The 13,883-nt window shown below is 43.1% G+C and overlaps 1 protein-coding gene across 1 annotated transcript in view; it reads right to left on the bottom strand.

Moving 5' to 3' along the window:
• Window positions 1–5,523: 5,523 nt before the first annotated feature.
• Window positions 5,524–13,883, bottom strand: part of LOC130380973 (cilia and flagella-associated protein 47-like) — a 15,135-nt gene continuing 6,775 nt past the window's right edge. The window contains exons 9-18 of the mRNA XM_056588394.1: window positions 12,028–12,135; window positions 11,148–11,259; window positions 10,841–10,939; window positions 10,479–10,620; window positions 10,148–10,231; window positions 9,751–9,904; window positions 9,363–9,550; window positions 8,845–9,013; window positions 7,264–7,444; window positions 5,524–6,797 (exon numbers count right to left, since the gene is read on the bottom strand). Coding sequence (XP_056444369.1) covers window positions 6,582–6,797; window positions 7,264–7,444; window positions 8,845–9,013; window positions 9,363–9,550; window positions 9,751–9,904; window positions 10,148–10,231; window positions 10,479–10,620; window positions 10,841–10,939; window positions 11,148–11,259; window positions 12,028–12,135 — 1,453 coding nt within the window. The 3' untranslated portion in view covers window positions 5,524–6,581. The remainder of the gene's footprint in view (window positions 6,798–7,263; window positions 7,445–8,844; window positions 9,014–9,362; window positions 9,551–9,750; window positions 9,905–10,147; window positions 10,232–10,478; window positions 10,621–10,840; window positions 10,940–11,147; window positions 11,260–12,027; window positions 12,136–13,883) is intronic.

Below are 13,883 nucleotides of genomic sequence, written 5' to 3'. Positions count from 1 at the left end.
ACCAATAAATCGTTATGGTCCCTAAAGACCCTCTCCCTCCGAATCCTGCCATTTGCATGGTCCGCCAGAAGTGCCATATGGTGCAGCATTACCACGGCGCTCACCGCTGTATTTATAGGGTTACGGTAACAAGACTGACCGAGAACACCTTGGATAATCAGTTTGTAATCACCCACGTAAAATGTTCTTGAACGTAACCCCTTTTTAATGCCTGATTTTTCATGAAAAGCATCAAGAGTAATGGACAACGATAGTGATGAGGAGTGTGGCTTGGTTTTTCACACTTGGGATTTAATTGACATTTGATTATGTGTTTACAGTGTCACATAAAAATATTATGTTATTGACGCATGTTGGACAGATGCTTTATTCCATGCAGTCGCGCCGTCAGTGGACATTATGGAGTGACGGGATTAAATATAGAGAATATTTTTTTATTTATATTCTAAGGAGACGTTTCTGGAGTTATAACTGAGAAATAACGCAGTTGACTTAAATTATTCTGATTACATAGATTTAACGCATGATACGGGTTGAAATTAAATTTATGAAGGGCGATGATAAAACATAATCGTTCTTCTAACTCTACAATTCTTCTGTCTGACTTCAGTTCACCACCACACCATCTGTGTCGCCAATTCTCCTTTTCCTCCAAACCATGCGTACGCATGGGTCAGAGTTTGCTTAGGGCTGCGCACACTCTCTTCCGTCAAGTTGTTTTTTTATAGATCACAAACATTGCGTGGAAAGTCACGTACGCCAATTTCAGCCCAGTTTTGTGCATACGCAACGGTTATAAATGAGACCCCAGGTGCTCACGAGAAAGTATCTGGGGAAATACATGTTGCAGAAATTTTGTACCACTGAACTTTCTGACATTGAATTTTGCAGCCGAATTCGGCATGTTAAAACGATGTCATTACATGCGCATGCGTGTCACTCAGTAGCCGGTGTATCAGCGATATGTAAATGTATTCATTGCTAAGAAGTAAGTAGTTATTTAGCTGTTGATAAACAGCTTTTTCAATGATTTTGCTTAAAATTTGTAAGGTAGATATGGGCCTATAATTTTTCATGAGTGACGTATCTATATTGTAAGCATTGATTTCATGCATCTACAAGTAAGTCATTTAATTGCTATGCAAATGTATAGAATAAATCCAAGTCATACAAATGCTTAAAATTATACCTTAAATGGTATTGGTGTTCAAATGTATTTAATCAGTCCTTCAAAAGTCTTAAAAATGCTGATACATTGGGATTGGGATTCTGTCAGACATTTTTTTTCTCATGTTGTTATTTATAAATCCCCAAATAATTTAAGCGGAAGCATCTATCAGTCAAAAATGCATCTCACATTTACACCATCGTGCTAAACAATAAATACGTCTAGAAACTCTATAAAATCTAGATTTACATGTGCACTTATTCACGTTTAAAGTACACACACACACACACACACAAACACACGCACACACACACACACACACACACGCACACACACACACACATACACACGCAACCGCACTGCCAGTGATATGCGTGTGATGCTTTCTTGTTTCGCCCAAAATCACTAGACTGCATCATGCTGAACAATCAATACTTTATTAAAATATAATCTAGATTTACATGTGCACTTATTCACATGTAAAGTACAGGCACACACACACACACACACACGCACACGCACACACACACACACTGCCATTGATATGCGTATTATACTTTCTCATGCGCACAACATAGGCCTACTCTCTCGTGCTCACGAGATACCTTCTCGTGCGCACCAGATACTTTCGCGTGCGCACCAGATACTTTCTCGTGAGCACCAGATACTTTCTCATGCTCACGAGAAAGATAAAAAGGAGCATTTCACCGGTGGAGGCATGAATATGTATTGAAATTGGGTTCTATATGTAGTCGAATAATAAAATAAAATTCTAATTTGGTGCCGTCTTGAACGAGAAAAGGCAGAAAGTGACTTTTTGGCGCTTTTGGATTGAAGACAACAACTCCCACAATGCACCACGATGCACAGCTTCGCTGGCCACTCCCACTGATCTAGATCAGCGGGTCCCAACCCCCTTGTGCTTGTATTCTTACGAGAATCCTCCCCTCTTACACTTCCTATTTACTTCTACGCAAAAATCGTCATATTGCGTCATCTTAAACAGGAAGTGTTGGAGATCGATACGGATCTCTCCAGTCTCTCCAGAAAATAAGGGAATGATGCACGACCATTCAAAAATATGAGTGGGTTTCTAATGATACAAAGCTTAAAGGAGATGGGTGAAGTTTCACTTTAATTATTTTTTTTATCCCATGTCCCTTTATGGGTTCCGTTTGAAACCGTCCGGCCATTCGGGAAATCTCCCGAACCTCGTGGTGGAACAGTGATTAGAGGGGACTCCTGACTCCTAATTGACACACACACATACATACTTAAATAGTAATATTCGATTGAATAGGCTAGTTACGTCTTATCATGCCAACACCTTAACCCCTTGACCATTTTCTGTTCAACAACACTGTAGAATACTAATAGCCTACATAATTGTACAAATAATTACACAAAGTCAACTATTGTTAAAATCGAACGTTACAATTTAAGTAGTACCAATATAGGTAAATCACTACTAATAGCAAGAAAGTAGCCTACTGCCTCATCTCATCCTGCATTAGCACTGTATTTAAACATAATAAAAATATAATATAATATAATATAAATGTAACTATTATTCTGCATCCTTTGCAGTAGAGATATTCAAGAGACCCAAAATCACAAAAAATTAGAACGCCAAACGTCCAATTCCATTATCTGGCTGGTTAATTTTAATTCATTAAATAAAACTAACTTAATGATAAAAGCAGTAGGGCTGTGTGGAATACCTACCAATGAAACTGCAGATGAGACTACTGGACCCCATGGTTCTGTAAAAACAAAATACTCAGTGATTTACGATAGCTACTAGCCTCTAGATAAAAATCGGACAAAAGTGAAAAGTAATAGATAATTTGAGATGTAACAATAACTACTTCATCATATTACTGTAATCTGTTGAGCTCAACCAATGAGGAGGTTACGACTACAGACCAGTAGAAAAAAATTGTCTTTCTAACCTGAATACTTGATACTTACCAGCTCTAATTTTCTAAAATGAGTGACACACACAATTACTCCACCAGGGGGAGTTCCACTGATTTCAGGCTCTGCCGTTTTGAGAGCTGTATTGGAAAATACTCTTTCCTATACTCGTAATGACCTGCCTCTAAACCTTAAATTGTTGAGCTCCTACTACTTTCATTTTAAATCTTCAATAAATGTTAAGTAACTCATCAATCAAAAGATCCCTGAAGTAATAGGAATATTGTACTGTCTGTGTGTCTGCTTGTCTGTCTGGGAACTTATCCCTTGTTTTATTTTTTTTATTCCCCTTTTTTCCTCAATGTTGTTGTCCATGCGCTGTGTGTTTGTTCTCCATGTTTTAGTCCATGTGTCTTTTTTCCCTTCCCATCTAAAGGACCACAATGGAAACAAGCCTTTGGGCTTTATTGTGTTTTTTAATCCTTTTGAACACTTCTGTTAATTGTTGTTCAATAAAGTTTTCAATCAATCAAAAACCCCTTCTGGAATTTTTAACGCATTTACTTCTCTATTATCAGTTACCGACATTCAGGCAGGCTCCCATTTGCAAGTGCATCCGCCTGCAGACAGCCTATTTGAATCATCTCACATGAAAAGAGGGTTTTCATGATTTTTATTGTAATAGGTGTGATTTGTAAATAAGGTGGTTCCAGAATACAAAGAACGTCCGGGGATAAAGAAAAAAAAAAAAGCAAATTCTCTTAAAATACTTTTGACAGGACCTGTACGCATAGCTGTGATGACCACTTGAAGTCTAAAGCCAAGGTGAAGAACAAGGAAAAGCACTGGATTAGCCAGAGCATGCCTCCTCAAATGACCATAACTAGTACGAGCACATCCGCAGATTCAAGACAAGGATTTATTCTGGACATGGCTGTGTTCGCAGTCTGCCATCCCCTTAGAAAAGCTAAGAAAGTACAACCATTTCTAGTGAAGCACTGCGAACAGGGGGAGCGTTGAAAAGAGTCTGGAATTTGGGTAGAAATTTCCAAAGAAAAAGAAGGATTATCGGAATTTTGAAGAAACTCAAAATGATTTAATTGGGCTCTATAATCTTCTGGTGTTTGCTAAGCATACATTGTTTTGAACTATTCGACAGTAAGGACAGTACAATAAACAGTTTTTTTTATGGGATTATATAGTTATATTGACTAAAATCCTAATTCCAACCAGTCAAAAAACGTTGAGAAAAAGTATGAGAAACAACAACATCTGTTTATTCTTGTGTCTTATAAAGTAATGATTGTTGTTGTGTACACAGCCCACACAGCGTAAGAGGCCGTGACTAGCACCTTTAATATGCTGGTGTCCTAAGCACCCGTAAATACTCACATCAACTCATAGCCATACTGCTATAACACAGTTACAATTGATACAGCAGTATACATTTACATTGAGGGCACTTAGCAGACACTATAATTCAAAGTGACTTAATAAAAACATTTGTCTATGTATAATATTAAGAGATATAACATGTACAATTCTGCATAAACACATCAGAAAGTGATCAACCTATGTTTTAGATTTTGTAGAGTTGTGTACTTACATTATCCAAATGGTTTTTCAAACAATGCACTCAGAAATCAGTGGTATCACGGTACCGGTCTGTTTCAACTGTGTCTTAATATAGAGCAAACGATGGCTTTGAAGAGAGGAGTGCTGCTGCCTGACACCGCCTCCTCGGCAGGTTTACACCGTCAGACCCCCCCCCCCCCCCTCCATCTGCTACCACCAAAACTATCATCTAACACTGTCATGTGTAGGTAACGTTATAAAGTTTGAACTTTGAAAGTTTGACGTTTTTTTGTATGATTGTTTTAAAGGCTATCGATAATGTTAGCCCACGTAACATAATAAACAGCATTTTGGGTAGGTCGATTAATCCAATTGCGAATTAACAAGTTAACGTTGTTACTAATTTATCAGAATGATATGACATAACGTGATTAACACATTATAACTCGTCTGTGATCATTATTTCTCCTATCTGACAGAAAAGGCTTTGTACGGGATTTACTTTTTTCCATCCTTACCCAGCCATGCAAACCAACACCTTCTGATTTGGCTGAGGTTAATCTGTTTTTGGCATATTTGCATTGGATTTTGGTTTTACCTGAGACAACCTATAAACCTGACATTTATTTTCAGTTAGAGGCCAGACAGAGCTTTTCATGTTTCTAGTTGAGAGTGTAATCCTGCAGCTTTGCCTACAAAGCATTTTAGTGAATACCCGTACCCTTTCATATGTGGAGTCACTGGTTGATAATTTCTGCCAGTCTGTTAGAGAATGGATTGCACAGAGCTGAGTTCATATGTTTAACACATCATATGTTTTTTAGATTGAAAGACTGATTCAGAGTGTGCCGTTATCTGTAAAAAAAAACACACATGAGAGATCCAATATGCAGGAAACAGACTCAATGACTACTTTCGCTGAATATGTGGTACTACTCATAGTTAGTTAGTATGAGTAAGATAATTTTTCTATATAAATACACTCCCATGGCTGCTCTGGCCATTTCCATGGGGGAACTGCCTCTTTCTCTGACCCATTCCTGTACTTTGGGCATATTTGACCGCTATTCTCAAAGTCTTTAACGTCCTTATCAAGGCGTGTGCACTCTTTCAACATTTAAGGGTTCTGAGGAGACAATGTTAGGTTTGTAACTGCCAAAGAGACTCCTACCACCCTGCCAACTATCTTTTTGAACTGCTGCCCTCAGGGAAACGTTACAGGTCCATCAGAACACGCACCACAAGATTCATAAACAGTTTCTATCCGAAAGCAGTCACCATACTTAACTCTGACCTGAAAATAAATCCACTAGCTCTGACAGTATTAATCCGTGACGTCCACATGTAATGCAATGCTTAGCACTTTTACATATTTGTACTACTATTTTAAGGCATACTATATTTTTTTACTATTTTTTAGGCATACAATGGCACTAAGTAAACGGTATAGTGTATGACGACATGAATGTAGTGTGAGTGAATGAAATGTTGAATGTATTTTCTTTATTTATTTACTATTTACCTTTTTAAATGAGACCAGTACGTGAGTGCACTGAATTTCGTTGTACTTCTGTCCAATGACAAATAAATATATCTATCTATCTATCTATCAAAGCGTTTTTTATGCAAGACTATAAATATGGAGAAATTGGCAACAAGAAAATCCCATGCTGCATTTTGATTGACAAGCCCTATAGATAGAATGGAGGAGTTTGGGTCAAGCGTTGGTTAATGCACAGCAGGTGAACCTTAACCCTGAGCGTGGATACTGTGTAAAATGTTTCACTGCTCAGGGGTTCTGGCTGCAATGCATTGTGGGGATCGTCCCACATCTGCTCAAACACCTGAACATCAGTAATGACTTGGTTAAAAAAGTTGTGTAATGAATGAGTTTGAGACAGTTGTTTTGCTGCTGTTTGTTTTATCTCTGAAACGTCACTTTAGAAGGGGAGGAGTTTGCCAGCGCCGGCAGCCGAAGGTTCCGAGTGACGTAGTTCCGCGTGCGTTTATTGGCCGGGCTGATTGCTTCCTGGGCTGTAAGGTTCCTGTTGGCTGATACGGGGGAGCGGGGCGGGGAGACCTGGCCGGGCTCAGGGAGAGTCCCTTGGGTCTCATAGGTCCAGCGCTTGTCCGCACCCTACATGGACACAAACATGGAAGCAAACATGGCGGCCGGGGCAGTTAGTGCCACAACCTGGTTTTAAATAAAGACATTTACAGAATACGATTCCCATTGAGTTGAGATGCAAAGTTACGTCTGCTTGAGGCTGAGAACAATGGAAGTATAATTTACATTTGTTGAACAACAAACAACCTCAATCCAAAATGCTGCACAAGCAAGTTTAAAAAGTGTCAGTAAACTGTTGAGATTATATTCTGTTTCATTTAGGGCATAGTAGTGCCTGTGGGTATCAGTGTGTGTCTGTAACTGTGTGTGTGTGTGTGTGTGTGTGTGTGAGTGTGTGTGTGTGTGTGTGTGTGTGTGTGTGTGTGTGTGTGTGTGTGTGTGTGTGTGTGTGTGTGTGTGTGTGTGTGTGTGTGTGTGTGTGTGTGTGTGTGTGTGTGTGTGTGTGTGTGTGTGTTTGTCTGTCCTGGGGGTGTACCTGGACCAGCACCAGATCACGGATGGGGTTGTGCAGATGGAGGCCCGCGGTGGAGCTGATACCCGGACCGGCCGCGGTTACGGCGATATCGTCATCAACCCCCATCTTCGTGGCGACCAGTGTGAGGGGAAAGGTCCAGTGTGCGCCGGACACACACCGCACTGCCAAGAACACGGAGCACCTACACACACACACACACACACACAACGTCAAATGGTACGACACATTGCACTCCTTTCGCCTTGTCTTGTGTTTAGCAGATTGATTATTGGTCTCACACACACACACACACACACTCCAAAATGAGTCTAACAAAATCCGAAAATGTATTGCTGTCAGATCTCCCCTGGTTTTCTGACCCTCAAAGGAGCGTGAGCCTTTGAATGAGTGAGTGAGTGAGTGAGTGACTGAGTGACTGAGTGAGTGAGTGTGAATGTGCGTCTGTACTGGGTTACCTGTGGGGCCTCCGGGAGTTATTAGCGACTATTCTACCAGGGTGTCTGTGTGTTTACGTGTGAGTATGTGCGTCCGGCGACGATTAGCGATGTAAAACCAGATGTAAAGCTAGCAGATGCAAATCCTGCATCACCTCCATGACATGCAATGACTTTGAACTCCAGCAGCCATTAGCCATCCCAAGGACCGGCTGTTGTGTTTGCAATGCAAACAACGCAGTGCTGCTCTCCGTCTCAAAGTAATAGACCTCTGAAAGTCCCGCCTCCGAGGCTCCGGTTCCCTCAGTCAAATGTGTATGGGAAATAACATGGGGTTTTTGAATGATGGTACATAACAAACTCGATCATTCAAAATGATCGAGTTTGGGTTTTTGGAATGTCGTTGCCGTTAAAGTAGCATGAATAATCGTTTACTACTTTAACGGCATCGACAAATCCAAAAACCCAGTCGAAACTAGATGGTTATTTCCGATAGACATTTGACAAAGGGAACCGGGAGGCTCGGAGGTGAGACTTATTCTTCAGAGGTCTATAAACGGCTTAATCACTTATAAGTGACACATTATACCACCAGGTGCGAGTGGGATTAGCCGTTACACGCCGTTTTGGAAATCCGTCTCCAGTGACATGATAGGTGGGCGTGTCCAACTAGATGTATGACGGATAGATCAGTCTACCAGCCTACCCAGTGGATCTGTCATACATCTAGGTGGACACGCCCACTTGTGATGTCAGAACGGTTGATGTAACGGCTAATCACACTCACACCTGGTGTTATAATATGCCACCTTTAAACAGTTACATTCAAGACGGCGTCTGCCTTGCCCGACGCGGTGTGTATGAACAGAGTAGAGAAGGAGAGAGAGAGATCATCCATCATCACAGTAAATCAAGAATAATTGGTTAGTTGACTGGTTGAATAAACAATATGCGATATTAGAACTAATTGTTGAATTGTATTGATAAACATAACTAGTGAATGAGAGAGAGTGAGAGATTGAGTGTGCGTCTGCGTGTGCATGTGTGTGTGTGTGTGTGTGTGTGTGTGTGTGTGTGTGTGTGTGTGTGTGTGTGTGTGTGTGTGTATTTGTGAGTGTGTGTGTGTGTGTGTGTGAACTGGGGGTACCTGTGAGGTCCCCGGGGTGTGTAGACCAGGTTAGCGGTGAGCGCTACAACGCCAGACTCGGGGTCTCTGCAGGCGGCCGCAACGGAGACCGCCACGCACTCGTCCACCAAGGGGCGCTGCTCCTCATTATCGCAACGCACCTCGCACTGGAAGTCGTCCACACACACCGCTGGGACGGGAAAGAGGAAGGGGGTGAAACAGTGCATTCAGCAGTGCAGTATCATGCGTAAAAGGTGCATGAAAGTATTGCCGACCACTAGGGGGCAGAAAGTGCTCTACAAGTATAAGCTTGGTACAAGCTAGTGCTGCAAGACCCGTTTTCCAGATTCAACAAGAACCAAGTCCAGCATAGTCCAGGTAGGACTCGAATGAAGAGTTTGTTATTTTGCGATTTCGGCTCCTCCCCTACCTATACCTCCGAACCAATAAGCTTCGACCCTGCAGGGATTGGCGGTTGCAAACCGCAAGCACCCAAAACAACCCGGCAGCCCTCCAAAGGACCCTCGGTCCACACGCACCTCCTCCTTCCAGTCCAGCCGCGCCTCGGCCACTGGTGAGCCGGACCTCCAGCGGCTCCTCCAGACGGCCCCCCGCCTGGCACTGGACCAACCGCAGTGGCACCGTCTCCGACGGCGGCCCAGGGAGGCCGCGGAAGGCATACGCCCAGCGGACGCTGGCTGCTTTCCCCTCTTTGATTTCTGCCGGCCTGGCAGCAACATTTGAGCAATAAAAAACAAGCATCATATTAAGATATCCTTTGTAGTTTATCTTTGAGGTATTTTTATGTAACAACCTCATCAGCTTTTGCCTTTGATGCCAAAGACTTTTAAAGAGTAAAATAAGAGTAAAATCAACCAAATTAATCTTTGGTTGATTTGGGTTTGGGTTTTATCAGCATCCCCCCACCTGGTGCTGTCGGGCTGGTGGGACGCTGCGCTGGGCTCCGGGCTCTGGAGGAGGGGCTGCAGGGTGATGTAGAGCCAGGCCTGCTGCGGTTTCATGGTCTCGGGGGCGAACACCACCGGGACGTCCAAACAGGCCCCGGCCCCGACCCGCAAGCCTAGTGTAGGGATCACATGTGTCCCGGCCCGTGACCCAGACTTGGTAACTCTTTACATTAAAGTTTCATTCATCAACCATTCATAAAAATAAGTAAATGCAGAAATAAGCATTATAATACGACATTAGCATAGGGTTTAGGGATACCCTATTAAATAAAGCATCCGTTGAATAAATTTGTCGCCACCTAGTGGAGAGGAGAACAAGTCCAGGACAAGGGTATTGAAATAGAGCCAGAGCTCACCTTGGGTACGTCTGAGAGGGACCCAGAACACCTGCTTATCTCTTTTAACTGCTGGGCCGCTGAAGGCCCCACCCGGGTCCTCATCTGGGAAGAGGGGACAATATGGGGATTTAAAAGGGGCCAAGCGATGAGGTCAAACTTCAGGGAACGCACTGTCTGCGCTGATGGCACATCGCCCACAAAAACAAGTGACCAGGGTTGCCATACCATCATTAATGATTTTATAGTTCATGCAGTGGTCAAATGTCTTAGCTGTATGTACCCTACGGTGTTGATGCATTTATATCACCATGCGACGAGACCGTATGCGAGCGCATGCGTGTGTAGAGACCTGTGAGTGATATGCTGAGCAGGGCTGGGTGCTCCGTGGGATTGGAGAAGGGAATGTTGACCGAGGCATGGGAACCAATCACGGAGGAGATGCTCACCGGCTGGAAGCCACACCCACTCAACAAGAAACACCACGCTGTTATCTGAGGGGGGGGTGGGGTTGAGAGAGAGCCGTCAGTGTAAAAAGACACTTTTATGCAGAAAGATTACACAAACTCTACAATGTTATTCAAATGAGTGTGTGTGTGTGTGTGTGTGTGTGTGTGTGTGTGTGTGTGTGTGTGTGTGTGTGTGTGTGTGTGTGTGTGTGTGTGTGTGTGTGTGTGTGTGTGTGTGTGTGTGTGTGTGTGTGTGTGTGTGTACCTGGGGGCAGCTGAAGGTGATCCGGGCTCTGTGGTCTCCCAGGTAGGAGGGTCTGAAACGGACACCCAGCATGCTGCTCGACTGTGGTGCAACCAAGATCTGCGACACACACACACACACACACACACACACACACACACACACACACACACACACACACACAAACACACACACACACACACAAACACACACACACACACACACACACACCAACCATGAATGATGGCATTAGTTTGTGTGTGTACGTGTGCGTGTGTGTGCGTGTGTGTTTGTGTGTGTGTGAGTGTATGTGCCCATGTACACCTACGGTGTGTCTCCCATCCGTCTCCAGCTTGTAGTTCTTGGGGTTGCTGTTAGCGACCTTCAGCTCCAGAGACTCTGCTGTGGGGTTCGCCAGGACGATGGTCTGTCTGACCCACCTAACACACACACACACACACACACACACACACACACACACACACACACACACACACACACACACACACACACACACACACACACACACACACACTTGTAGTCTACCCAATGTGCTCTGTTCTGGGCAGTGGGCAGCCAATCAGGAATCGATTCATCAGAGATCCCTTTTTCCCTTTTAACATAAACTTGCCCAAAATGTTCAAAGTATTTTCTAAAACTTTGGACAGGGATATTTTTTTGGTCAAAAGCAAGAACTGGAAAATACAATTGAATGTTAAACAATGGACGACTGGCTAGGCTAAAGGTAGCATTAGCAGGCTAGCTCTCCCTGGTAAGGCACCAGCTCTCTAATCGCTTGGCGGGGGTCAAAATGTGATTGCAAGTATCGAACATTGTATCATAGCATACTGCCAAATGTCTCAATGAAAGTACTTCAGGGTAACTTTGCACACTGAAGCAGATCGGAAAGATAGAACATGGAGAGAATAGTAAATCAATGTTAGATGTTTTATAACAATGCCAATGTGTTTAAGCATGTGTTGTTACTTAAATGCGTTTAAATCAGGGCTAGCGTCGTCTCTCGTCCCATTCCTGTTTTCACACACACTGATGTGCGGTTATCATTCTAACAGTGTGTGTGTGTGTGTGTGTGTGTGTGTGTGTGTGTGTGTGTGTGTGTGTGTGTGTGTGTGTGTGTGTGTGTGTGTGTGTGTGTGTGTGTGTGTGTGTGTGTGTGGGTGTTTGTGCGTGTGCATGTGTCTACTTACCTCCCAACCTCACAGTGTACGGGGGGCAGTGTGGAAGGAGGGGGACTCACAGCGACCAGCTCCAGCTGGTACCACAACTCGCCCAGAGACTCTGACTGAAACACCACACTGACACACACACGCGCACACACACACACACACACACACACACACTGTAACATTTCAGGCCCCTGAATCTCGTCATGTATTCAATATCCTATATTGTGTGAGTGCGTGAGTTTGTGAGTGTATGTATATGTGTTTATATGTGTGAGTCAGTGGCGGCTGGTGGTTTTTAAAGTGAGGGAGGAAGGACTGTGTGCTTGGTTGCCATTGGCCTGCTTGCACTGTTGGTGTATAGTGGCATAAGAATGTGAGACTCAAGTTGTTTCAGGGTGTTTTGATGAACTACAAAATAGTAGGGAGGGATAGTTATGTGAATAAAATTGATACAAAGCCACCAGTGGCATTCTGTAATTTGAAAGCTGGTGGGCAGCATGTCTTTGAAATGGACTACAAGGGCAGAAGGAAAGAATGCAAAGCCCATTAGTCAAATCAGGCCTACTCTTGATTTGTACAAGTAAATAAAAAAACCTGGGCCTATTTTTGCCCTCTACTCACGACCAAAAGTGATGCCATTTAAAATGCATCATTCTCTGAATCATTCACCCTTTCCACAATATCAAACAGAACGGTCAGAGTAACAAACTAGTACAACAACGAGAACATTATTTCAAACAACCTGATCTATAGGCCTAGGCATGGTGCCTAGCAAGGAATGTCGCATCGCAGCACCAACGTGAACTTGACACTTGTCGTGGCGTTTGGTTGCCCTATCAAGATTTTTCACATCAGTGAAACCATGAACAGCCCACGTTGGAGATTTGCCATTATTCATTAGCAAACAGGGCCAGCAATACAGTCGATTGATAGTAATGCTACCAGTAAGCCATGAGTACCTAGCAAACCATGTAGCACCCACAACACTGACGTTGCCATTACATTTGGTGATCTCGATTTTGCGAAGTGGTCTACCTTTTTCTTTGGTATCTAACTTAGCACTGTAACTCAATGAATGGAATGCATAGATATCGACATGTTCTGTAATTAAAACTATTAGATAGATAAGATAAGATAAGATATATTTATTTGTCATTGCACAGAAGTACAACGAAATTCAGTGCACTCGCGTACTGGTCTAATTTAAAAAGGTAACATAATAAATAGTAAATAAATAAAGAAAATACATTCAACATTTCGTTCACTCACTACATTCATGTCGTCATACACTATACAGTTAACTTAGTGCCATTGTATGCCTAAAAATAGTATGCCTTAAAATAGTAGTTCAAATATGTAAAGTGCTGAGCATTGCATTACATGTGGACGTCACTGATTAATACTGTCGGAACTAGTGGATTTATTTTCAGGTCAGAGTTAAGTATGGTGACTGCTTTGGGATAGAAACTGTTCATGAATCTTGTGGTGTGTGTTCTGATGGACCTGTAACGTTTCCCTGAGGGCAGCAGTTCAAACAGATAGTTGGCAGGGTGGTATGAGTCTTTCAGAATGTTGTGTGTCTTCTGCAGGCATCGGGAGTTGAAGATGGTGTCCATGGTGGGTAGCTGTTGGTTGATGATGTTTTGGGCGGTTTTTATAATCCTCTGCAGTGACTTCCTGTCTGCAGCAGAACTGCTACCAAACCACGACAGGATGCAGTAGGTGAGCTCACTCTCGATGGAGCAGCGATAGAAGGACCTTAGGTGCTGTTGTGAGAGATTGGCTTTCCTGAGTGTGCGGAGTAAGTATAACCGCTGCTGTGCTTTCTTTACTATTGCTGTGGTGTTTATTGCCCATGATAAGTTCTCCGAGATGTG

Source organism: Gadus chalcogrammus, chromosome 4 (genome assembly GCF_026213295.1).
Source record: "Gadus chalcogrammus isolate NIFS_2021 chromosome 4, NIFS_Gcha_1.0, whole genome shotgun sequence".
Classification (NCBI taxonomy): domain Eukaryota; kingdom Metazoa; phylum Chordata; class Actinopteri; order Gadiformes; family Gadidae; genus Gadus; species Gadus chalcogrammus.
Note: the sequence above shows the minus strand (reverse complement) of the source record. Positions and strands in the feature narration are given on the sequence as shown.